General features: G+C 34.5%; 1 protein-coding gene across 1 annotated transcript; it reads left to right on the top strand.

Annotated features, from left to right (window-relative positions):
• Positions 1–3,131: 3,131 nt before the first annotated feature.
• On the top strand, positions 3,132–18,870 carry MSMO1 (methylsterol monooxygenase 1). The gene is made up of 6 exons (XM_031944199.1): positions 3,132–3,299; positions 9,040–9,321; positions 11,237–11,385; positions 14,569–14,695; positions 16,585–16,739; positions 17,761–18,870. Exons 2-6 carry the CDS (start codon positions 9,067–9,069, stop codon positions 17,963–17,965), a joined length of 891 nt encoding a protein of 296 aa, XP_031800059.1. The 5' UTR covers positions 3,132–3,299; positions 9,040–9,066; the 3' UTR covers positions 17,966–18,870.
• Positions 18,871–27,607: the final 8,737 nt, after the last annotated feature.

Genomic DNA, 27,607 nt, shown 5'->3' on the forward strand with positions numbered 1-27,607 from the left:
ATCCTCCTTCCCTAGACAGCAAATAATCCAATATAGGTTGAACATGTGCAATTCTTCTAAACATATTTACACATTTATCATGCTGTATAAAAAAAAAAATCAAATCAAAAAGAGAAAAAATGAGAAAGAAAAAAAGCAAGCAAACAACAGTAACAACAAAAAAGATGATTTACATTGTCCCCATAGTATTCTTTCTGGATGCAGACCGCTCTCTCCAGCACAAGTCTATTGGAATTGATCTAAATCAACTCATTATTGAAAAGAGTTGTGTCTATCAGAATGGATCATTGTATAATCTTGTTGCTGTATATAATGTTTTCTTGGTTCTCCTCATTTCATTTAGCATCAGTTTATGTAAGTTTCCCAGACCCATCCATCACATATTTATAATTCCTGTTCCTTGTCACTGACACATAGCAACATTCCTGTGACCTGTTCTGTGCAGCCCACGATGAACACAATGCGCAAGTCTTGAAATAAAACCATTCTCACTGGTCTGTGAGAATGGTAACCCAAGACCTAAAAATGATCATATCATAATCCAGCTCACTTGTGGCATGTGAGAACTACTTCTGGTCCAGCATGTTAAATCCTCTTTCTTGGGGGTGGGGGAAGAGATAGGGTGGTACTTTTTCCTTCATTCTGAAATTAATTAAACTTCTGTTTGTGTCCTAACTTTCCTGTCTTCAACCTGCTCTGTTTTGGCTCTAGCCACCCATAGGTTAGAGACTAATTCTGGTACAATCTACAATATGAACAATATAAACAGTTTTCAGACAAAGAAAGCAAAGCAGTCTATAGTCATATGAAAAAAAGTTCTTAATTACTATCAATTAGAGAAATTCTGAGGTACTGCCTCAAATGTATTCTAATGGCTAATATGATAAAAAGGGAAAAACTGGATGTTGGAGGAGATGTGGGAAAACTGGGACACTAATGCATTGTTGATTGAGCTGTGAACTGATCCAACCATTCTGCAGAGCAATATGGAACTATGCCCAAGAGGCTCTAAAATTAAGCACACCTTTTTATTCAGCAATATCACTACTAGGTTTATATCCTAAAGACAACCAAAAGAAGGGAGAAGACTTATTTGTATAAAAACTTTTAGAGCAGCTCTTTTTAGGGTGACTAAGAATTGGAAATCAAAAAGAAGCCCAACAACTAGGGAATGGCTAAACAAACTGCTATATATAATTGTAATAGAATATTATTGTGCTGTAAGAAATGACAAGCAGAATGATTTCAGAAAAATCCGGAAAGCTTTACATGAACTGATACATAATGCAGTAACAGAATCAGGAGAACTGCTATATAAGGTAATGGTACTATTGTTCAGTAAAGAATTGCAAATGCCTTAGCTATTCTCAGCAATATAATGATCCAAGACAATCCCAAAGGACTAATGATAAAATATACTATGAGCTTACAGAGAAAGAACTGATATTAATTGAATACATATTGAATGAAGCGTGCCATTTTTCACTTTCTTTCATTTTTTTATTTGAATCTTCTTATCTGAAATGACTTTAAGGTAATGTTTTACATAATTGCACACATATAATCTGTATTTAATTGCTTACTGTCTCAGGGAGGGGAGAGGACAGAAAAAGAGGGAGTGATACACCTGCATTTTTGATTTCCCTCACAAGCTAATTGTACAGTATTTCAGAGTCTGATTCTTTTTCTACAGCAAAATAACGTTTTGGTCAGGTATACTTATTGTGTATCTAATTTATATTTTAATATATTTAACATCTACTGGTCATCCTGCCATCTAGGGGAGGGGATGGGGTGGGGGGGGTAAGAGGTGAAAAATTGGAACAAGAGGTTTGGCAATTGTTAATGCTGTAAAGTTACCCATGCATATATCCTGTAAATAAAAGGCTATTAAATAAAAAAATAGAAAGGCCTGGAAAGATTTCCATTAACTGATGCTGAGTGAAAGCAGAACATTGTACACAATAACAGCAAGAATGTGTGAATGCTCAACTAGGAAAGACTTGGTTCTTCTCAGTGGTTCAGCAATCTAAAGCAATCCCAATTGACTTTGGACAGAAAATGCATCTGCATGCAGAGAAAGAACTAGGAGACACATGTTATGTTCACTTCTTTTTTATGTTTTTTTTTTAATCTCTCTTCACTTTTGCTCTGATTTTTCTCTCCCTACATGATTCAAGAAGCAATGCGTGTTCAAAAGAAAGAAAAAAACAAAAATATAAGCATGTTAGAAATAAAAACCAGTTGTGAATTTGTAGACCCTTGGAAGGGCTTTTCTGAAACACTTTCTCAGGACCGCACTCTGGACCAATTCTGCTAATTCCCATGAGGAAACGTTACGGGGGGGGGGGGGGGGGGGGGGGGGGGGGGGGGGGGGGGGGGGGGGGGGGGGGGGGGGGGGGGGGGGGGGGGGGTACCTTAGTCTCCTTTCTCTCCTATCAAAAGTTAACGGCCTATCCCTGGTCAGTTTAATTAGCATCTCTGGCCCTCAGTTTCCTCATCTATAAAACGATATTAGGTATATTAGGTAAATGGTATTAGGATGCTTTATACGGTCATTTCAAGGGGTACAAGTGCAAGAATGTGCAAAATAGGGGGAAAATACTGGATTTGTCTTCAAAGAACCTGTGTTTAAAAAAAAAAAATCGCTGTTTTAGACACGGCGCTAGGCCTTTTCCGGGCCTCAGTTTTCCTTTCTGCAATATGGGTGGGCCGGTAGAGATGTGGATTCTGTGCTCCTGTCTACGTGATGACCGTGAGGCAGGCAGAGTTGAAGATATTCTCACCACTCCCAGCAATGGGGTGAGGCTGTGGGGGTGGGATGCTATTGTACCTGAGATGAGCATAAGGCGGTTTCCTGCTTTAAGGTGGCCCTTCCCCTCCGACCTAAGGAAAAGGTTTGCAGAAAAATCTAGCTCAGTTGCCTTGGCAACGACTTAACCCGCCCTCTCACGCCGTCAGGAGCTCCAGGCTTCTCGGTTCGGACCCTCGCTCTACGCCCGCTGAGTGGCTGGGAGCCGAGGTCTCACTATCCTCACTCCATCTGTCCAGCCAATGAGAGCGGCAGCCGAAGCCTCGCTCCGTCCGCGAAACATGACGTCAGGCCCGGAGCGGACCAATAAACGCCCAGGGGCTGGTCCTGCCCTCCGCCCCAGTCTGGCGCTCTTGCCAATTGCTAGCGTCGGGAGCCGGCTTCTCTCTCCGCAGTCGGTTCTGGTTGTCCGGAGGTGAGCTTCCGGGCGCAGCCACTGGCGCGGCGGGCTCGGTTCTGCGGCCTCGTTTTGGGGCGCACGGTTCCGGTGAGTGGGGGAGGCGTCCGGGTGTTGGGGTGTCTGTCAAGTGCCCTGAGGAGAGACGCGGCGGGGAGGGATGCACCAGCGCCAGGTGAGGGTGGGGGTTCGGGCAGATGTGCGCCTGCGCCCCGCGCGGGCCGGGCCTGTTCGGACCGGCGGGACTGGGGAGATGAGAGGTCCGCCCTGGGGGAGGGGAGGGGGGAAGCTCAGAGGGATGCGGAGCGGAACAGGTGCGCGTCGCCATTGCGGCATCCCGGTGGGCGCGGGAGCAGGCGACCCGCCGACCCGGAGGAGCCCGGTATGTTCTCGGTCCTTTCTTCCCGCCCCCGCTCCCATCTCTGAGGTACCTTTCCAGAAGGGCGCAACAGGTTGGGCCTTGGAGGCCCGCCACACTCCCGACCCCACCTTTGCAGGCCGTCTGACCCTTGGCAACCCCGTGGCGTCAGATAAGGCCCAGGGCGCGATCCTCCTGAGTCATGCTCAGAGACATCACGTTCTGAGCCAGGTCCTGAAAGTGGCAGCAAAAACAACCCTCCAAAGCGACCTGTTTGTGCTGGGCTGCCTAGTGAATGAGCGCATCCTTTAGGCGTGTCAGCATTTATTGCAGGTTCTTTATGAAATAGTAAGCGTTAGTGATAGAGCTTTAAGTGTTGTGAGAGCTGCTGATCCTCGCAATAACCCTGGGAGATAGATCATGTTTTATAGTTGAGGAAACTGAGGAAGAGAGGGCCCCCAGCCAGCGACAACTGAAGCAGGATTCTAGCTGAGGTCTTGGTAATTACTAAGTCTGGAGATAGAGAAAACAGTCTCTAAACCTCTTATTAAAGGGACAGAACAAATACAATAATACATATATGTAGGTCTGTATATACGCATCTCATCCTCCTTCCTTCCTCCGTCCCCCAACATCCAATCTGTTGCCAAGGCTTTTTGATGTCACCTTTTGAGCATTTGTTCTATGGCCACCACCCAGGGCAGGCAGGCCAACGGGCTAGGTCGCCCTTATCTCTGCAATTCTGGCCTACTGAGGTAGCCTGCTAGTCTACCTGTGATAATATATATAATATATATATATTTGTATATATATATATATATATATATATATATATATACAAATATATATATGTATACAAGATATAAATATAGTGTGTGTGTATATATATACATGGATATATATGTATATAAGATATAAATACTTTGTGTATTATGTGTAGTGTGTATATATATATATATACATGAATATATGAGATTTATTTCCTTTCCCTAGCTCCTAGATTTTTCTCTTGCTTGCTTCTTCACAGGGAACTAGAAAAAAGTGCAGTGCATTGGATATTTCCTTTATATGGCAGTTCTCCATACCACTGAAACCATATCCCCAAGACCTCTCTCCAATAAACAACAAAAAACAATGTCAAAAAAAAAACCATGACATTTATATATAGCGTCTTGGAGGCTTTCAGGAAAGTCTGATTAGGACAGAAGATTCTCAGCCTTTTTATGTGTCGTGGGCCTCTTTAGCAGTTTATTGATATCTCTAATTGGGCCACTTTTCAGATTAATGTTTTTAAATTCATAGGCTTATAAAGGAAACCAATGATGTTATAGAATACAGTTATCAAAATATATAAAGTTATATATTAAAAAGCCCAGATTTAGGAGGTTGGCTCCTTTATTAAATCTGTGAGCAAGCTAAGGATTCTAAGAACATTGAAATGGGGCGTGGGCAATAGCAGGTACAAAGAGGCGGTGCATGGCACATTGACAAAGTTAGTAGGCCAAAGTGGGAGAGGGAAGACAACTTGTTTGGGGGTCAGATTATGAAGGGGTTTTTAAATGCCAAAATTGTACCTATTATGTCTCATCCTTAGGGAATGGTGCCAGAAAAGAACATATACTTTTTTTTTTTAAAGAGAGTATGGTTTATTTTCTATAAAGTGGATGCTCTAAAGCTGAAATTAGCTACTATTTTAAATTATTATGGAATGATACTCTCTTACAGGTGATTTTCAGATTCTAGTGTTTTATTAGGCATTTTTATTTTGAAGTGTAAATGGTAAAATTTTGATGTACCAAATAGTAACCCACTTATTATTCAAATATTAAATAATCTGCATATATCAGGGCTAGATATCATACATTTATAAGATGAGAATTTCATGATAATGCAAAAAATTAAGTTTCTATTGACCTTCATTCTCTTATTTTCAGCTGCATATTAGACATCTTAAACTCAACATTTTCAATACTGAACTCATTATCTTTCCCTCAAAAAATCTTCCCCATTCCAAAGTTCAGTAATACTGAATCATCCTCAACTTCTCACTATCTCTCCCTGTCATATCCAATCTGTTGGATTTGACCTTCAAAATATTTCTCTTGATACTGCCACTACCCCGGAACTGTTGGAATATTACAATATTCTGCTAGTTAGTCATCCTGCTGCAAATCTGTTACTACTCCAGTCTGTCTGTCTTCCATTTAGCTGCAATTTGCCAGTGATTTTCCAAAAGCACACTTCCAATTGTGACACTCCCATTTTCATTAATCTACCTTTGCTCCCTCTTACCTCTAGGATCAGGTATGAAATAGTCTATTTGGTGTTCAAAGCTCTTCTTAACTATTCATCATATGGTACTTTTACAGCCATTTTATACCTTATACTCCCTATCCCCCCAATACATTCTATTTTTCAGTCTAAGGACCCTGGCTCACAAGACATTCCATCTCTCAATTCTGAGCCTTTTTGACCACCTGTCCTCCATTTTTGGAAATGCTTTCTCTTATTTTTACCTCCAGACTTCTTTCAAGTCCCAGCTAAAATCCTACCTTCTGCTAGGTGCCATTTATACTTAATTCTACCTTCTCTATTGATTATTTCTAATATTGATTATCCCCTATATATCTTGTTTGTATATGGTTGTTTGCATGTTGTAAGCTCCTTTGGAATCCCAAGACTTATTGGCACAGTGCCTGGCACATAGTAGACACTTAACTGCTTACTATTTCCAAATTGGATCTTGCTTTACCGCTTTCCAAGATTACTCAGATTCCTTATAATTCATTTGACATCTTCATATTATTATTTAGATCATATGATTTGTCTTACATCTTCATATTATTATTTAGATCATATGATTTGTCTTTGTATGTTATTATTATTATTTCCCTACCCCAAAGTTTCAGCTTACCTAATGATTTCTTGCTTTCAAATATCTAAACAACTGGATTTTAAGGAAGATTTCCTTGACTACACAAGCACCCCCTTTGGCCTTATCCTGTCTGTCAGAAAGCATTATCAAGTGCTTACTTATGTGCCAGACACTAAACTGGGAATACATTCAAAGGCAAAACTACAGTTGTGCTGGGTCCACCTTACCTAACCCCATCTTCTATGAAATTCTCCTAAATAGCTGGTAGCCAGATTTACCAGAAGAGGATTTTCTACAAGTTTTAACAGAATATAACCTCCTCTATAACCTATATATACTTCTGTTACTCCCCGTGGCAGTTTTTTTAATTGATTTTTTTATTTCAAAAAACAATCTACTTATAACTCTACCCCATTAAAAATAAAGAAAAAATATTTGTATCTCTTTGTAAATAAATTCCTGCATTATCCATGTCTAAAAAAAGTCTCACTGATTTTTGTTACAAAAAAGTAAAAAGGCAGATGATGAGGTAATTGAAGCTTAATACCTCTGTGACTTAAAATGTTGAAACTTTCTTCTAGAGTGTACTTTGCTTGAAATAAAGAGAAATATTGATTTCAACATGTGTTTACTCATTAAATCCAGTGTTGTAGAAAAGAACAATGACTTGTGTTGAGAATATTAGGTTTTAGACTCAGGCGCTTTGCAAATTCCTGGCCAGGTGATATTGCACAAGTCTTTTTGTTTTGTTGTTTTTTTTTTAATATCTGGGCTCCCATTTTCTCAACTGTAAATTATAAGGATTGGGATAGATAGTTTTTAGGGTTTTTTGTGCCTCAGATTTTCTATGAATCTGAATATCTTCATACTAAATACAACTATTATAAAGTTATCTTTTCCCCTTCCCTCTTCCCTTCAGCAAGATTCTTTCAACATTTATTGACAGCTTTTTTTACACCACAGTTATTTCCCCTTGATCTCTAAGAAGCCTCTTTTAAGAAAAGCCAGAACAGTCATTATGACTTACAGTTTACAACACATATCATTTTCTTAAGTCAAACTTAGCTTTATTGTGTACTGAGCGAGATTGATCATAAGGTACTTATATTCATAAACTTAATCACTGAAAAAAAAAGTAGTGGGTGACAATATTTAAACTTTTGAAAATTCCATTTTTTCTTATTTTTAGAATGGAAAAGATAATTCTTACTGTTCATATATTGTAACTTTTTTTAAGTGTCAAGTTTTTTAACTGAGTCATTAGGACTCATCTTCATTATCATAGTCTTCAAGTAAATTACTTCAGGAAAATGACATTCTTTATAAGTTACTTGCAATGATCACACAGCTAGTTTGTGTCAAAAGTAGATTTTTTTTTGAATGGGTTAATTCTGCTGGAGATCGACAATTACAAATATTGGTTTCTTTATAAAGGAAGTACTCATAATCACTTTTAAGACATGGTATTTTAATTTCATGTACCATACTGAAAAGGGACAGATTTTAATAGTATATTGCTCTTAAAAATAATTCCCTGAACAGATTTCTATTTGAATTGATCATTTTCGAGTGAGGACAGAAAGACAGACAGACAGACAGAGAAATAAGGACGAGAGAGAGAGAGTGTGTGTGTGTGTGTGTGTGTGTGTGTGTGTGTGTGTTGTAGGGGGCATTGTACAAACATTAGGTACTTGTTAAGCAATAGGAATGATAGAAATAAACAGAATATGGTCCCTTTTTCAAAAACTTACAGTCTAATGAGGGACATAACATGCAAACAATTTTCCAACGAGGTATATACAGGATAAATTAGAAATTATCCACAGAAAGAAATCCCCTTTATGGGGGAATCAGGAGAAGCTTCCTAAAGACTTAGCTGAGACTGAGGACATTAGGAAAGTTTAGAGATGGATTATTAGGAGAGAGAATTCCAGGCCTTGGGGACTAGCTTTGAAAATATTCAATTGTAGAGATAGTAACATGTGGGAAGAAAAGCAAGGAAGCCCATGTGTCTGGATCTAAGAATATGTGAGGAAAGATAGAAGCAGATTAGAAATGTGTATGATGCAAGTTATGGGGATTTTTATATTTGATTCTGATGGCAGTAGAAAACCAGTGGAACTGATTAGGAGCACTGGGGTGACTTGGGCAGGTCTGCTTTTAGGAAGATCATTTTTGACACTTGAGTAGCAAATGGACTGCAGTGGGGAGAAAGAAACCTGAGGTGGGGGTGACAGGCTGTTGACATGGTCTAGTTGTGAATTGCTGAGGGCTCTACCAGAGTGGGGACAGTGATAAAGGAGACGATAGAATGTACGTGAGAGGTATTATGAAAGTACAAAATGTAAGATTTGACAGCTATTGGAGGTGAGAGGAGGAAAGATGTGCCATCAAGGTTTGTAAACCTTCATTACAGGGAGATAAGTGGTTTTCCTTCATAGCAGTAAAGAAATTAGAAAATGGGGAGGGTATATATATATTTATTACAACTTTAGGGGCTCTTACTAGTCTTAAAAATAAATTAAAATTCAGTAGAGGTTAATTTTTACCTATATTCCTGGTCTTACTATCAGTTTATTTTATTTTATTTTTTTCAGAATAATAAGGCTGAAGAAATTTGAATAATGGCTGCAAATGAAAGTGCCAACATCTTTGGTTCAGTATCCTTGGCAGTGGAGTATTTAGATTCCTTATTACCTGACAATCCTCTGCAAGCACCATTTAAAAATGTTTGGATTTCCATGCTGAATAATTATACAAAGTTTCAGATTGCAACATGGGGATCTCTCATAGTTCATGAAGTGATCTATTTCTTACTTTGTTTACCAGCATTTTTGTTTCAGTTTATACCCTATATGCAAAAATATAAAATTCAAAAGGTGAGTAAAATGTACAAAAGATTGTATAATTATTGTTTATAAATGTTTATATTTTATTTTAAAATCTCTTTAGAAATATTTTCTCTTAAATGAAATTTACTTCTCTCTTGACACTAGAGAAACTACATCAACATCTTCCTTCAGTTTACCTGTCTTTCACTTTTTAAAACTCAGTTTTATAGATTGTAACTTTAAAGTACTTTCTCTTTGCCTTGTTTGTTTGGTTTTGTTGTTATTCTGTTTCCCACAGCTGAGTTACTATTAAGTAGATGGGTTGTTGCTTTAAATTATTCCATATTTGGAGGCGGGAGTGAAATTCTTTATATGAAGTGGAGATGATTCCTGAATTGTGATTGGCATTTTTTTTCATTATACCAGTAACACTGCCACTAACCTTAACAATCATGGACAAATCACACAACTTCTCTGAACTTCAGTTTTTCCATCAGTAAAATGGGATTAATATATATATATATATATATATATATTATATTATCATTAAAACAGATAGATAATCTTCCTGTTGAAGATTTAAATGTGTTTTCCTTTGGATAAGCTAGTCCCATGTCCTATAAATGTCCAGATTATTTTTGTCACGTACTTCTTCCCAGCATGAAACTAGAGTATGAGATAGGGTTAAGGAATAAAAGCACAAAGTGGAACTGTGACAGTTAAAAAAGGTTCGAGAGACATAATTTTGGAGTAACTTAATCATTTTATTAATAAAAAAATGGTCATTTTGCCATCTCTTTAACCAAAGTTCCCTCATGGTGGTGGGCTCAAAGTTTATATGCCCTTTGAAAAATAAGTATTCTCAACTAAGATAATGCTCTGTCCATAATCACAATTCACTCTCCAAAGTCAACAGACAAATTAATAACTCAGACATATGATTTTGTGCATTTAAGTCATTAGTCTTTGTTGACTACATTGCTAAGCAAATCTTTGAGGCTTTTGTTGCTAAGAAGCAAGTAGTGAGGATTAAAAGATGGAAAATTCTTTATAGGTAAGATTTGGTCTATGCATTTTAAAAGTAGGCATGACATATTTAACAGGATTCAAAATGAAAATGATTTTGATTATGTGTGTTGGGAGATAGGGTAGAAAATGAAACAAATATTCCTGGAATAATTTTTTAAAAGCTATCAAATCGTTTAAATATCCCTAAAAGATCCTTCAAAAATATCTTATTAAAATTAATCCCAAGAAATCCTTCTGAATATTATGAACTTAATAAAGGTGATCTTACTTTTCAAAGAAAAGGTCAAGAATTTGGAAAGAAATAAAATAAAAAATTGCATTACAGCATTCAAGTTCTAATGCCATTGAGTACTTTTGAAATTGTTTTATATATGATTTAGAAAGTTTTATGGTGTATACTAGTTTATAATGGATTAAATACTTCTTTTCTCATTCTGGAAAGCTTGGGCATCACCTCCTTGTTTAGAAATACATATTTTAACTTTAGCATAGTCTCTGACTTGCTTCAGATGAAAAATAATAGTTTTCCTGACATGAGTGCCATTGAGAAGATGGAATTGTCCATTTCTCTTCTCCTGAGTTACTGTCAGGAGCCTATACCTCTTCCATAACAAGAAAAACTGCTGTTAGCCTTGTTATTTATTGGGTGTCTTCTCCAGAATATAGTAATATTTTGGTGATTAGTTTGAGTATTATTTAAACTCTTGCAGTTTCTTCCCTAAAATCAATATGATAATTGTAGGTATGAAACTGATAAAAGAGTTTTGGAATTAAGGGGTAGATTAATTTAAAGTATCCTAAGGTTTGTAGGAATAAAATGTGAAATTATTTCATAAATAATTATTATAGAACTTAGAAATTTAGCAAATGAATTCAAGTCCTCAATAATCTGCTGGTATTGCTAAAACTAAAAATATGACTTTCTCTCTCATAGGAAAAACCAGAAACTTGGGAAGGCCAGTGGAAATGTTTCAAAGTAATTCTCTTCAATCATTTTTTCATTCAGTTACCTTTGATTTGTGGTACCTGGTATTTTACAGAATATTTTGATATTCCCTATGATTGGGACAGTATGCCAAGATGGTACGTAGATGAGGCTTTGATTTTTATCATAAACTGCTATTTGTAATCAAATAAAAACTGGCTAGCATTTAAGTATATGCCTAGATGCACTATAGAGATCATTGGAAATAAATGAAGCATATTAAATGTTTACCTCCTTTGTTTTGTTTCTCTATGCCCTTCATTGCTGAAGTAGGAAAATTTGCCTGGGAAGTAGCTTCTAATGACAGAAATTTAGAGAATTTTATGTTACATCTGTAGAGGATACTTAAGTGGGAATCTCTTCTTCAGCTTTCCTCAGTCTCATCTTGATGATCAGTCTCATCTTGAATTACCTCTAGAGGTAGAAATATCCTAACTCCACTTGTAAAATGTTTTTCCTCCTTATATCAAGTAGATCTTTGTAATTTCTATCCATTGGTTTTAATTCTGCTTAATTTTTGGCTCTTTTAAATGTTCCCTTTTTTCTTTTGATTTGCATATCAGTACTTTCCTGCTCTTCCCCACCACACTGTGCCCTCTACCTCTTCATTTAAATTACTCTTTCTGACAAGCAAATATAATTTGATCTTTATTTCACTTTGTAGTCCTTCAAGGATTTGAAGACAATCACCTTTGCATTTTATCCCTATTAAATTTAATCACTCCAATCACCACTTGTCAAGTAATGCCAAGGTTTAGAGCTAGGAAGGACCATAGAGATGTGGTCTAATTATTTTGTAGTTGAGCAGATTAATTACAAGAGAATGACTAGGGTCACAGGGTAAATTAATGACAGACATGGGTTTGGGCCCCATATTGCTGATATCCCTGTTGTGGTTTTTCTAGTATAAAATGTGACCAGTTATCTTTTCAGATTATATCACCTCACCCTCCCAGCTTCATATTATTTTGAAATTGGAAAAGCATGATATCTTTTGCCCTCATCCAAGTCACTGATCAAAAATGACAGAGAACCAGGAGTAAAGCCAGAATCCTATGAAATTTCAAGACAGTTTTTGATGATGCTGACATCTTAATCATTCTTCTTTAGCTCCAATTACTTAACCAATTATGAATCCACCTAATTGTACCACCTTCTAGTTTATATGTCTACTTCATCCACAGGGAAATTAGGAGATTATCCAGTGATCTGATAGGCCAGAAGTGCTCTGTTTATGGCATTTCTCTGATCCTGCCAATCTAGTCAAGTTATCAAAAAGAAAATGAGGTTTTGCTGGTAGGACTTTTTAAAAAGCTTACAAACCATCCTTTAAGTAATTATTTCTAGAATTTTGCCAGGAAACAATGCCAGCATTTTGCACGTTCCATAATGTTTGCGTAATTATGTTCTAAGAGAGGCAGACTGCTATAACTAAAAAATGCCTGGAATTTGAGTCAGGAAGACCTTAATTCAGATCCTGATTCCAACATTTAATAGCAGTTTAAGCATAGACATTTAACTTTACTATAAAAGAGAGATTTTAATAGTTATGATGTCTATTTCACAAGGTTTTTTACAAGACATAATGTATGTGAAGCATTTTGTAAGCTTTAATATACTATGTGTCAGTTTTTGTCATACAGTACAGTGAAATTGAAACAACATTGTTTTAGTTTTTAAAATGGTACACAATATGTTGGTAAATGAAAGGCATAACAAAGTGTCCTTTTATACCAAACTTTAAATAGCTCTGGCCTTAAATTCTGTTTCATTGCTTAACTAAGCATTTGATCAGTGCACTGATCTTGTCCTTTGGGAGTTTACATTTTTCTGGTGGAAAACATTTTGAACATAGAGGAGCAATTACCCCCCAAAAAATGCTTAAGTAATTTTACCAAGGGTCATCTTATACTAAACCTTAAATATTAAGCCCCTATCTTTTAATTTAGTTTCAATTCAGTAACCATTTAATCAGTACCATTTCTTTGCCAGGAACTGTGCTTGTTAGTAAGGAGTTAACATTCTTCTGAAAGGAAACACTATGTTCATCCACATAATCTACAATAAAGCATCTACAAAATTAATGCTTAAGTAATTTCATCAGGAGTGAAGGGGAAGGGAAACTTAGATTGGGAAAATCAGAAAAATTAAAAGCCCCCTTTTAAAAGGTGATATGGTAATTTCTCGCTAAATGGGGGGAAAGGCATTAACATGAGGCAGAAGTGATAGAATAAATTTTGTGGGAAATTTGATAGTCTTCAAGGAAGAGTAATAAAAAGATGAGTGTGCAGTAGCAATACTGGGATTAGAAGACAAATTTTAGTGAACCTAGTTAGCACATAACTGTCACAATCTATATTACAGTGACATTTTGATCTACCTGACTTAATTTCTTTTTGTGCAGTTCTTCTAAACATGTTTCCAAATTTATGCTACACAAGAAAAATTAGATCAAAAAGAACAGTACTATTCCATAACATTCTTATACCATAATTCATTCAGCCATTCTTCAACTGATGAGCATCTACTCAGTTTTCAATTCCTAGCCACTACAAAAAAGGGTTGCTACGAACATTTTTGCACATGTGAGTTCTTTTCCCTTTTTTTTATGATCTTTTTGGGATACAAATCCAGTAGAGAGACACTGCTGGATCAAAGGGTATTCACAGTTTGATAGCCCTTTGGGCATATTTACATTATTTTTAAAATCTGGTGCGTACCCCTGCAGGCTCACCTGCTCCTCCCCTGAAATCAAAAAGCAGATGATTTTACCTCTGTCCCTCATTCTCCCTTCTCCTGAATCATAATATAATACAAAATGACATACTATCTTTCCTTGGATTTTCCTTTTCCTGGCACCTCAAATCCATTAAGTCCCAAATTGAGCAGCATTGTTCTGTTCTAGAAGGCTTGTTATATTTTAATCTCATTCTGTTAGTTTTCCTACTCCCAAATTTGTGGAGATCATCTGGTATTGGTTTGCCTCTTTATTGTCTATACTTCTATTATTATTTTTGCAATTCTTTTAATCATTTATATCAAACTTTGTTATAAATTACTCTTTTTGTCCCCCACCCTAGTTTAATAGCACTTTTAACTAGCCTTTGTTATGAACTTTATCAGGTCATGCAGAATAAAAAAAATAAAACATTTCAGTTGAATTTAGTATTGGATACTATGAGGGTTAGAGCAACATAATAAAAAAAGTAACAAAACAGATATAGTAAGTGGTAAAAAGGAAATATTTTGTTATTCCTAATTTTTTTTTTTTATCTATAAAGGCATATGCTGCTGGCCAGATGTTTTGGTTGTGCAGTGATTGAAGATACCTGGCACTATTTTCTTCATAGACTTTTACATCATAAAAAAATATATAAATATATCCATAAAGTTCATCATGAATTTCAGGTATGTTTCTTGTGGAAAATGTGATTTCACAGAAGGACAAATTAAAATTATGTTGAATTTATTATAAAATAGCAAGATTTCTACTACAAAGAAACTTTTTTTTAAAATTTAGTTAATTTACAGGGATTTTAAGTTTTTTCCCCCCTCTCCATCCCCTTTAGTGCAAGTTATAGAATACTTGCTTTTTTTCCATATGTCTTCATGGTAAATCATATATTTGAGCAAGATATATAATCATTTGATCTTTTTGTTGTTAAAAACAGTCATCTTGCTATAGCATCGTAGTCTTTTTTTGCTTTCTAACTGAAGATTTATGTGTTATTCTCTTGGCACTGAAAAGTCAGAAAACACTTTATATATCAGTCATATCATTACCTCCTTTATGTAGATATATTTTGATGTGTTATTTATATACATTTAAATAAAATATATAGTATACAACTTAGTTTATAATTTAAATTTAATAATTTTTACCATAGTGCCTATTTAATTTCCACATCATCCCTTCAAAAGTCAGTTTTTTCTAAATGGTATTTTATTTTTTCCAATTACATGCAAAGATTTCAACATTCATTTTTGTATGATTTTGAATTCCAATTTTTTTCCTCCCTCCCTCCTAGATAGTGAGCAATTTGACATAGATTATATGCGTATAGTCATTTTAAATATATTTCTATATTTGTCATGTTGTGAAAGAAAAATCAGAACAAAAGAGAAAAACCACAAGAAAAAACAACAGCTAAAAAGAGGTGAAAATAGTATGCTTCAATCTGCATTCAGTCTCTGTAGTTGTCTCACTAGATGCAGGTGGCATTTTCCATTCCAAATGTATTGTAATTGTCTTGAATCATTGTAGTGCTAAGAAGAGCTAAGCCTATCATAGTTGATCGTCACATAATCTTACTACTGTGTACAAAGTTCTCCTGATTCTGCGCATTTCCCTCAGTTCATTTTAAGTCTTTCCAGACAATTTTGAAATCAGTCGGCTCATCATTTCTTATAGAACAATAATAATTCCTTTACAGTCATATACTACAACTTATTCAGCCATTCCCCAACTGATGGTCATCTACTTGGTTACTAATTTCTTGCCACTACAAAAAAGGGCTGCCACAAACAACTTTGCACTTGTGGGTCCTTTAACCCACAAGTTTATGATCTCTTTGGGATATAGATTCAGTAATGGCACTACTGGATCAAAGGGTATGCACAGTTTGATAGCCCTTTGGGCATAAAATCTCGAGAATGGTTGGATCATTCAAAACTACACCAACAGTGCAGTACAGTTTTCCCACATCCCCTTCCACATTTATCATTATCTTTTCCTGTCATCTTAGCCAATCTGATAGGTGTGAAGTGGTATCTCAAAGTTGTTTTAATTTTATTTCTCTAATCGGTAGTAATTAAAAGCTAAAAGCATTGCAAAAGTCATTTTTCACTGAGAATCCAATTTCATAGATGCATTACTCATTGTGTTCCAATAAGTTTATATGCTTAATGATGAAAATTAATTTAGATGTTACTTTTTCCAATACTCCTTAATTCAGATATGATTACTGAAGTGTAGGCCACAACATTACAATCCCATCCAAAGCAGTTGTCTTGAGAAGTGTAATTTTCTACAGGTTAACAGTAGAGGTGTATTTTATTAATGTTTCTTTAAAATCATTAGGGTTGGTCATCTATCTTAATACTGTCTCAGGATCCTGATTGACAGTGGTCATTTGAGAATGTTTTTGAGAACCCCTGTGAGATGTACTTGCACTGGTTTTATCCAGGGTGTTTTTTCTTGGAATTACTGTTATTTATACTCTGGGATATTTTTTAGGGTCTTTGGTTTAATGAAATTTAAAAAAAAAATCTTATCTGCTTTTTTTCTTTTTTTAAAGGCCCCATTTGGAATGGAAGCTGAATATGCACATCCTTTGGAAACCCTCATTCTTGGAACAGGGTTTTTTATTGGAATTTTGATCTTTTGTGACCATGTAGCCCTTCTTTGGGCATGGGTCACAGTTCGGTTAATAGAAACCATTGATGTGCATAGGTAAGTTGTGAATCCTATTTAGGTAATAAAGCTACATTATATATCTTAATGATTATGATTCACTATTTACCTGAAGATATATTTAGATACTATAGCTTTAGTAGCTATAGTATTTAGTATAGTATTTAGATACTATAGCTTTATAGCTTTACTTTGCAGTAATTTTATTCTGTTTTTGCTATCAAATCCATAGTGTATTTTTTAAAAACAATTTTTTTATTTTCCCTAACTCCCCTTTCCAGTTGAAGAAAAAAAAAAAATCTTCACATTAAACATTCCTAGTTCAGCAAAACAAATTCATACATTGACTATATCCAAAAATGTATGTTTCATTCTCTTACCTCTCCAGCAAGAGGGTGAGTAGCTTTATTCCATTTTTTATCTTTTGCAATCATTTGTCATTGTACATCATTTGTGCATTGATGAAATATTTTTAAGACAAAGAGCAATTTTTCATTACATGAATTTAAAGAATCATTAAAGAATGATCACATATATTCATTGCAAAAAAATAAATGAGTAAACCATAGTATTAGGTAACACAAATTGCCTCTAGACACTTTCCTCCCTAAGGCAGGAAACAAAAAATAATTTATAAAATATTTCATCTTAGGGTTGTGACATGATTAGTCATCAGTAGTTATCTCAAATTAAAACAGCTTTTTAAAAAAAATCTCTTGGGGACAGCTAGATGGTGCAGTAGATAGAGCACCAGCCCTGAAGTCAAGAGGATCTGAGTTCAAATCTGGCCTCAGACACTTAACACTTCCTAGCTTTGTGACCTTAGGCAAGTCACTTAACCCCAAATGGCTTAGCAAAAAAAAAAAAAAAAAAAAAAAAAATCCCTTCAGGTTGATTTCTTCCCCCCCCCCCCCCCCCCCCTTCTAAAAACTGCCCTTCAGAATGCCTCCTTTGGTTCTTTTTTATTTTTGATGAATATACTACCTATTTTTTTTTAGTTATAAAACATGCTCTGATTTTATTTTATATCCACATTGATTTTTTTAAATTTTCCTTTCAGTGGTTATGATATTCCTCTCAACCCTCTGAAATTGATACCATTTTATACTGGTGCACGGCATCATGATTTCCACCACATGAACTTCGTTGGAAACTATGCTTCAACATTTACATGGTGGGATAGACTTTTTGGTACAGACTCTCAATATGTTGCCTACACTGAAAAGATGAAGAAATTGCAACAACTGGATAAAAAGACCAAATAAACATCTGTAAACTTTTCAGAAGCTAAACATACAAGAGAATGGTAGCTAAAATTGCTTCAAGGGGGCCAAAATAAGCATGTATCCTGGCTATTAAGTGATAAGAACATTTACAGCCTTGTGTTACTGCTCTAGTGAGAACTTTTTTTCTACTTTACATATGGTCTCTGTAAATAGAAATATGTACATAGTAATATATATTTAATAACACATTTAATGAGGAAATTTGAAAGGTCATCTTACAAAAAAATCAAAAAGCCTTAAAAGTATTAAATAAATTTTTCAAACATCTTTTTGAAATTGGTAACATCATATCCATAAGGAAAATGAAATTGAACATTTGCCTTTGTAGTAGAATGCCCTTTGTGGGAAACACAAACTTGTGGTTGACCTTCCTTCTTTTGAATCTTGAGCATATTTTTTTACAGTTTGCTTAAAGATCAAGATATCAAGAGTTTGTGCAAGATTAAATTTCACATGGGATAAATCAAGCTTCTAATTCAAGGAAGTCTTGGCTGCATGTGCAGTTCACCAGTAGCCTTGCATTGCCATTAAGCACAGGATGTATGGGAAGGGCTGAACGTTGATGGTGGTTGTCCTTTAGAAAATCTTGCTTCTCTTTTTGAAGGATTCCTGTTCAGCTGCAATGTGCTGCTGGTATAATTAAGTTAAAATGGTCCCGGATTGACCTGAGTAACGGATTTCAGGCTAGAGGTTTTTGCAATGTACTTGATTTTTTTTTTTTTTTAATTGAGGAGCCTTTCTTGTTACTTTAGTGTTTTTTTTTTTTTTTCTTCTTATGTCTCTAGCATTTACATGATTTTGATTGTGTGCTGTAACAGTGAACTGACTTAACTGCCGTTTGCACTTGTGGCTATTGGAATAAAGATGTTTTTGATTTGTGATTATCTGTAGTTTTATTATCTTTTTTTTAAAAAGTAGCTAATAGGTTATTTCCTTATTTCTAGGAGGAATGTGAGAGCCATTCCAGCTTTGCAGTATAGGAGACTGTGGTGTTTTTGTCTGTGTTTAAAGTATGTCACTAGTGTATTTTCGAGGTAGGGAGATGGGCAGTGTGCAGCTATGGAAAAAACACACTGCATTTGAAATCTGAGAAGCTAGGTTCCAGTTCCAGCTGTACCAATTCAATTACAAAGGGATGCCATTTGATTTTTTTTTTGAGCCTTTGCTTCCTCATCTGAAAAATGTGGATAATACTAGTCTATCTTAGAGTATAATAGATCAGTGTTTTTATAAGTTTTATCAAATATCAGAAGAAATGTATAGGCCAGGATGTTTGGGATATTCTTTTCTTTACCTGTCTTTACTTAGATTTTACCCCTAGTCTAGGGGATTAGATAGAGCAACTTTTTCCTTATCATTTTGGAAATGTAAGATTCCCTGTGAAGTTAGGGACAGTGCTAATGTTTATATGTTGGGGATTTTTAGATTTTTCAAATAGGATTGGTGACTGGTTTAAGGAATTATAGGCTATTATGCAATTTTTCTTCTAACTCTTTTATCTTGGTATATTTGTGTGTGATATAATTGTAAGTCACGAGGGCCTGTTTTTCCTAAAAAAATATTTTTTTTCCAGGATGTATATATTTATGTGTATATTTGTCAACCTCCCTTTCATACTGAGAGAGGTAGTGCTACCTACTGCTAAACTTCTAACACCACTTTTATTTTTATAACAAACCTCTGTGACTTTCACAAAAATATTTGGATTATTTTCTACCATTGTGTTACATTTTTCATATATTTTATGGGCCCTTCTTTTTCAAGGGATACATTTGAAGAGGGGAAATAAAAGTTCCAAAGTAGAGGAAGTCAATGAAATTATAACATTTGTTTTGACGTGATGTTTAATTTTTATCAATAGGGTTATTCCCTTTGACAGTAAGATGTAGATCAAAGCCCCTCTGAATGCAATCTGTGACACCACATTTTCTTACAATTTCTTAAATGATTTACACAATGGAGCCTTCATGTAGTTCTTTTAGTATTGCAGAGATGTCAGTGAGACTTGAATTATCCATTGGCTGTAATTTTCACTAATTGAATTGCAAAGTCCTTGTTTTCAGGGATATATAACCATTTACTAGTTGTCACTTTAAACAAGTCACTTAATTTATTTGGATTTTTATGTGCCTTTATGACTTGTGAGGGTCAAATGAGAAGGTACTAAAAATGTTTATGAACATTAGCTGTTATTCCACAGTTGGAAGGCAGGTCATCATTGGTGATAGATTGCAAAATTGGGCATATTGATTAGGCCACTTGTAATTGAACTATTTTGAAATCACATTAACAAAGATGAAATGTCTTTGTACTGTCAATGAAAAGAATAATTTCAATTTATCATGCTAGTATTTTTAAATAAGATTCGCCCCCCCCAAAAAAAAAAGACAAAAATGTATGTATGGGACACAATTTTTAAAAAATGTAATGCTTAAATTACTCCATTATAGGGCTTTTTTTAGTCAATATATTTTAGAGATTTTTTTTTTTGAAAATGTAATTTCAAAATGCTCAATTTTAAGAATAAGATGAATTGCAGTGCATTCACCTCTATCAGGATGGTAGGATACATAGAAGGGTAGTTTTTCCAAAGATTTATTTTACCTAATAATTTAAGGACATTGTAATTGTGGAAAGAGTAGATACTGAATCTTAAATCTTCAATTCTCATATTGCCTATTCCTAAATCTGATTTTTTTCAACTAAAACACTAAGGCTAGTTTATTACATAGCCAAAGAGCATTCTTGTCCCTAAGAATTTTAACTTGGGGCTACTAGTGACAGTTTATACAATTTTACTATATTCAAGCAGTAATTCAAATTTGGATCATTAAGTCTGAATCTGAGGTAAATTTTGCTATCAGATGGTAGCAGTTAAAGATATATCAGAACACTAAAGAACACTATTCAAATGTATGTAGAAAATTAGTCTGTTAACTAGCAATTACTAATATATATTTCCAATTGTGCAGCATGAGCTGGGTTGGCTGAGAGCATATGAAAGGAAAGATCAGTATTAGGAAACATAATTATAAACATATAGGCCATCCATATAAGTAACTAATCAAAATTGTTTCCAAGTGCTACAGAGGTTACAGGAAAGCAATAGAGCCGCACATTGTGGTAACAACCTATCTTGGAAATTGTGTTATCCTGTGTGTTTTATTGTATGAGGGTTATACATAAGCCTTCTCAAACTTTTTGTTTTAAAAAATGACAATAATAATGCTTTATGAATTGTTCCTTATGCTGAAAAAGACTTTGAACACTAAGCTATTAGGTTGTTGTGGAATGTGTCCTTGGTTTTCCTGGATCCAGTCTCTCCAGTTTTGCTCACTTCTTCCTACTTCTGTAAATTAACTCCCTTTCCCTCCCCCATCTTAGTCCTAGGTGGTTTTTTTCAGGGCACATTTTACCTCCCTCCCTCCTCCCCCACCCCAGAGAATTTTCCTTTTTCCTAGCTTTGTATTCTTTGATCTGAGTAGTACTTACTATCTCTACCACTTTTTTTTTCTTGTTTATATCCAGCCTTTTGACTTGACCATCTTTTCACTTTGCCCCTGGTACAGCGAACAATTATGAAGGTAATTACAGCTTAGAGGCTAGTGTCTGTTAGGTGATGAAGTAAAGTATTTTGCATGTTTTTTTTTTTTTTTTTTTTTTAATAAACTTGGTTGCCAAACATATCCTTTGATCCTCTTGGACTTGAATATAAAAGTGGATGCAGTGAAAGACAGTGAAAACTGCTAGAAAATATAGTTTAGAATCTAGAAATCAAAGAACTAAATGGTTTGTTGATATCTATCGATTGATTTGCAAGAATAGCATTGGAAGATGCTACAGATGGCATGGCCAGTGACTAACAACACTAATAGAATGAATGTTGCTGTTGACCAAACTTGGCCATTGTTAATCCTACTCTCTAAAAGGTACTGTGTTAAAAGTAATGAAATGATTAAAAAAAAAAAAAAGAAAATGGTCCCTTTGTTCTAGGAGTTTAGACTGCTGGGACAGCATGTAAAGAGAGTTAATGTTCTGTTATGATGGAAGTTTTTTTTTTTTTTATTTTAAAGCTTTTTATTTACAAAATATGCATGGGTAATTTTTCAGCACTGACCCTTGCAACACCTTGTCTTCCAAATTTTCCCTTCCTCCCCTCCACTCCCTCCCTAAATGGCAGGTAATCCAATACATGTTAAGTATGTTAAAATATATGTTAAGTCCAGGGGCAGTTAGTTGGTGTAGTGGGTAGAGCACCAGTCCTGAAGTCAGGAAGACCTGAGTTCAAATTTGGTCTCAGACACTTAACACTTCCTGGCTGTGTCATCCTGGGTAAGCTACTTAAACAAAAAAAAAAGGGGTGTGTGTGTGTGTGTGTGTGTGTGTGTGTGTGTGTGTGTGTGTTAAATCCAATATATGTATACATATTTATAAAATTATACAATGAAGTTTCAAGAGTGAGTGCTAACAAATGAGAAGATCTGGAAACACTTTGCAGGGGTTTTTCTACAAGGAAGAAGAGTGAATGCATTGGAGACTTGGGAGATAGGCTGGCATATCCCATCTGTATGGAGGATGGATAAGAAAAGCAGAAGGAATAAGTAGAACAATTAACAAGTTAATGTTTCCTTTTTAATTCCATGGGTTTAATAATTCATCTCTATCATCATAAATTGATAATATACAGTCTTTTCCTGACCTTCAACACTGTCAAATGGACATTTCCAGTGGTATATTCCAGAGATACCTCAAACTCATCATGTCTAAAACAGCTTTCCTTCAAAACCTAGCCGCCTTCTGAATTTCCTATTTGTCAGAGCTAATACTGTTTTTCTTACCTTTTACATTCATAACCTTGGTATCATCTCAGATTATTTTCTCTCACTCAACATATTTAATCAGTTGCCAAATTTTGCTGTTTCTGCCTCCACATCTTTTGCCCTGATCCCTTCTTTGTATTCAAACAGCTATTACTTTAGATCTTCTCATTTAGATTATTGAAGTGGCAATTGGTTTTTTTTGCCTTGCTTCTCTCAACTTTGGTCTGTCTTCCATACAGCGACTTTCATACATTCCTTAAGTATAGTAGTACCTCTAGTCATTATTAATTCCAGTAGTTCCCTATTGCCTGTAGGATCAATGTAGGATCATTAGCTTTAAAACCCTTAAAAGTTATCTCAATGAAGATTAATAGCTTCTCAATGATTCACAGGGCACTGAGAGATCAAATGACTTGCCTACCCAGTTTATGACAAAGATAGGAGTTAAACCCTCATCTCCCTGATCATGGTGCTGGCTGTCTCACCATTATGTCACACTGACTCTAATAACTTTTTCTTTCAATTTTTTGATTTTCAATTGCAAATTTATTTACTTCTTCCCCACACATTGAGAAGAGATATAAAACCCATTACCAATATCATGCAAAACAAATTTTTGCATTAATGCTAAAGACAAAAATATACTTTAATTTTTCTGAAACCATCAGTTTTCTATCTGCAGTTGAATAGCATTTTTCATCATTAGTCCTCTGGAATTGCATTGGGGCTTGGTATCGATCAGAGTTACTAAGTCTTTTGCAGTTGAGTATCTTTCTTTGCTGTTACCGTGTAAATTTTTGTGTTTCTCTTCACTTTGCATCAGTTTATATAAAGTTTCACAGGTTTTTCAGAAATCATCCCTTTCATCATTTTTTGTAGCACAGTAATATTCCATTATGTTCATATACCATAATTTGTTTAGCTTTTCCCCAGTTGATGGGCATCTTCTCGGTTTCCAGTTCTTGGCCATCACACAAAGAACTGCTTTAAAAATTTTTGCGCATTTGAGTATTTTTTTCTCACATTTGGGGCATAGATCTAGTAGGAATCTTACTGAGTCAAAGGATATGTAATCATTTGGGGGGCATAGTTCTAAAGTTCTCTTCACCAATAGTACATTGGTGTATTTTTTTCCCACATCCCATCTATTATTTGTCATTTTGCTTTTCTGTCATCTTAGCCAATTTGATAGGTGGTATCTCAGGATTGTTTTAATTTTTTTCCTATTACTGATTTAGAATATTTTTTCATAAAATTATTGATAGCTTTTTTTTTTTTTTTTTTAGGAGACTGCCTTGACCTTTTTTTTAAATTGGGAAAAGGCTCCTACATATTTGCTTCAGATCATATAAGAAATGAGACCTTTATCAGAGAAATTTAAGCAAAGATTTTTTTTTTTAGTTTACTGTTTTTCTATTTTTAAGCTGTATTATATTTGTTTACACAAAACCTTTTTAATTATACATAATCAAAATTTTCCATTTTACCTTCTATGAATCTTTCTCATTTGGTAGGACTTCTGTAGATTTGACACTTAATTTCTTCCATGTTTTGCTAATTTGCTTATGATATTACCCATTTTATACCAATTGAATTTCTCTTAGTAGACAGTATGAAATATTAATCTATACCTAACATATATTCAGTTCTTGCCAGAACAATTTATTGATTTCTCAGATAGTTTTGTCAAATAGTGAGTTCTTACTCCAAAGCTGGATCTTTGAGTTTATCAAACTCTGTAATACTGTGCTTATTTACTTCTGTTTTTTGTATATCTGATATAATCCATTGATCAAGCACTCTATTTTTTTTTGTTGTTGTTGCTCTCTGTTACATCCAACTCTGTTATCCCATTTGGAGTCTTTTTGGCAAAGATACTGCAATGGTTTGCCATGTCCTTCAGCTCATTTTACAGATGAGGAAACTGAGGCAAACTTGATTAAGTAACTACCAGAAAAATACAGCTTTAACTGTTGTGGTCAGCCTTAAATTAACTAATCTAGGTTCAATGTTCCATTCACTGTGCCCCCTATCTGCCCTACTCTTTTTTTTCAGTATAAAATTGTTTTGATGTTTATATCTTTATAGGATAGCTTGAAATCTGACACTTGAAGGCCTCTTTTCTTAACTTTTTTCATTGATTCTATTGCTGTTTGAAAGCATTTTTTAAAGACACAAAAAAAGAATTGTGTATATAAATGAAAATCGATTACACATAGCTTGTATCACCTTTTGAACTTAATTGTGCTCTTCTGTACATTTGAAAAATGTTTCACTGATACTTCTGTCTCTGTCTCTATGTGTGTGTGTGTGTGTGTGTGTGTGTGTAAGTAATATGTGTGTCTGTCTATCTTTGTCTCTCTCTTTCTACATCTTTGTCCCCTTTCAATAAAAGTCTTTTGATCCATTAGGCATAGTGAGATTTTTTAAAAATCTAATGTTTCATTCTGCACTTTTGGTCTATCATTTCTTAGCCAAGAAATGGGAAGCATAATTTGTTATTCTTCTAGTATTATGGTTGATCATTATATTAATGAGAACTCTTAAAGTTTTTCAGAGTTTTCTTTGTCATTCATCACTGTTGTCATAGTGTATATTGTTTTCTTGGTTCTCACCTCATTTGTATCAATTAATACAATCTTGAATTTCTTTGAGTCTTTTCCTTTGTAATTCTTACAGTGTAATAAATACTCCATTATATTACTGTGCTTTCTTGGAGTAGTAAATAGAAAATTGCTTAGAAGATGGGAAGACTGATGCCTCTTATATTTTCTAGCTATGCGATCTTGGGCAAGTCACTAAACTAAAATTTTCAAAGAAAGTGCCAACCTGAATTAGTAGAAGGAATTTGTTCATCTGAGAATTCCTATATTAGTGAATTTCCCAATTGGTAGATTCCCTATGTAAAATAAAAATATGACTATAAGTGTTTCACATTCATTGATCTTTCCCTTATTTTTTTTTAAATCTCTGGGATAAATGTTTGATAATGGTATTGTGAGGTCAAAAAGTATGATCAGTTTAATGATATTTGAGCTATGCTTTCTAGAATAACTGGTTCAATTCACAGCTCCATCACTATTGCTTATTTTCCCCACTTCTCCAACTGTTGTCATTTTCTTTTTTGTCATCTTTGCCAAATTGATCAGTGTGTGCTGTAATCTAATTGTTTTAATTTGTATTTTTTTTTATTATAGTGCTTTGCAATATTTTTTATCCAAATAGCTTCCATATCTTTTTTGAACTTCTTGTTTATATTCTTTGAAGTTTAATCTATTCAAGAATAACACTTGTTCTTATATTTTAATTTATTCCTTACATATCTGGGATATCAGACTTTCATCAGGTAAACTTCCTGCAAAGATTCCTTTTTCCCAGTTAACTGATCACTCTAAATTTTAGCTGCATTAATTTTGTTTTACAAAAACTTTTGAATTTTGTGTACTCAAACTGTCCATTTCTTCTCTTGTGTTCTTCTGTCAAGAACTCTTATGCGTAGTTATGAAAAGTATTTTCACTGTTCCTCTCATTTATCATATGACCTTTTATATCTAAATCATATATTTATTGTAACTTCTTGTAACATATTTTTATTCCTGTCCAGTTTTTTCTTCCTAGTTTTTCCAGTAATTTTTTTTTTATCAAATAAGACCATATGCCAGAAAGTGGGTTTTGGATTTAACATTGGTGCTATGCTCATTTGCTTGTGGATCATGTGTATCTAATCTTATTGCTATACTTTTTTTTTTTTTAAACAGTATCAAATTGTTTTGACTGTTATTTTGTAGTATACTTTTTGAGATTTTCTAGGCCCCCCCCTTCCTTTATACTTTTTTAAAATTCCCATGGGATTCTGAATTTTTTGTTCCTCCAGTTTTGTGAAGTAGACTTTTGGTAGTTTGATTGCTGTAACATTACTTAATATAAAGTAATTTGTATAGTATTGATATTTTTATTATCTTGGCAGGGTTCAGCCATGTTCAGTTGATAGCACTTCAGTTATTTAAGTAGGTCCTTATTGCTCTAATGAGCAAAATGCATTTAAAATCTTAATTTATGGAATAAAAAACATTTCCATAAAAGTGCAATAAAAAGATTGTATATTAAACTGCAAATCTGCTAAGTACAACTTACTGTACCTTTCAAATATATAACAAAATTATCATGTAATTTAATTTTTTTTTCCTCTCACACCCTAGAGATGGCTACCTTTTTACAGAAATGGGTGTGTGTGTGCATGTGTGTGTATATGTGTATATATGTATATGTGGGCATGTAAAATTATGTATATTTCTGTATATCAGTTCTTTTCTGTAGATGTAGATAGTGTGTTTATTCATATGTCCTTTATATTTAATGTGGGAATTTATAATAGCTCTTTATATGAGACCTTTATCTGATAAACTGTCTAAAATGCTTAGAGTTGTTAAAACATTATTTCTGTTGCTGTATATATTTTTTTGTTCTGCTTATTTTGCTTTTCCCAGCTAAGTCTTTATGTTTTTTTCTAAAGCCATTGCGCTTATCATTTCTTATAGCACATTAGTTTTCCACCACAGTCATATAATACAACTTGTTTAACCATTCCCCAACTGATGGATATCCCTCTAATTTCCAGTTCTTTGCCACTACAAGGAGAGCTGCTATCAACAGTTTATAATATATGGGATTCTTTTCCTTTTTACTGTTATCTTTGCTGGGTCAAAAAGAGCATATGATAGTTTGATAACTTTCTCATCATTCCAGATAGCTTTTTAAAGTGCTTAGAGCATTTTACAGTTCCATCATCAAAAAAATAGTG

Source organism: Sarcophilus harrisii, chromosome 6 (assembly GCF_902635505.1).
Source record: "Sarcophilus harrisii chromosome 6, mSarHar1.11, whole genome shotgun sequence".
NCBI classification, from domain to species: Eukaryota; Metazoa; Chordata; class Mammalia; order Dasyuromorphia; family Dasyuridae; genus Sarcophilus; species Sarcophilus harrisii.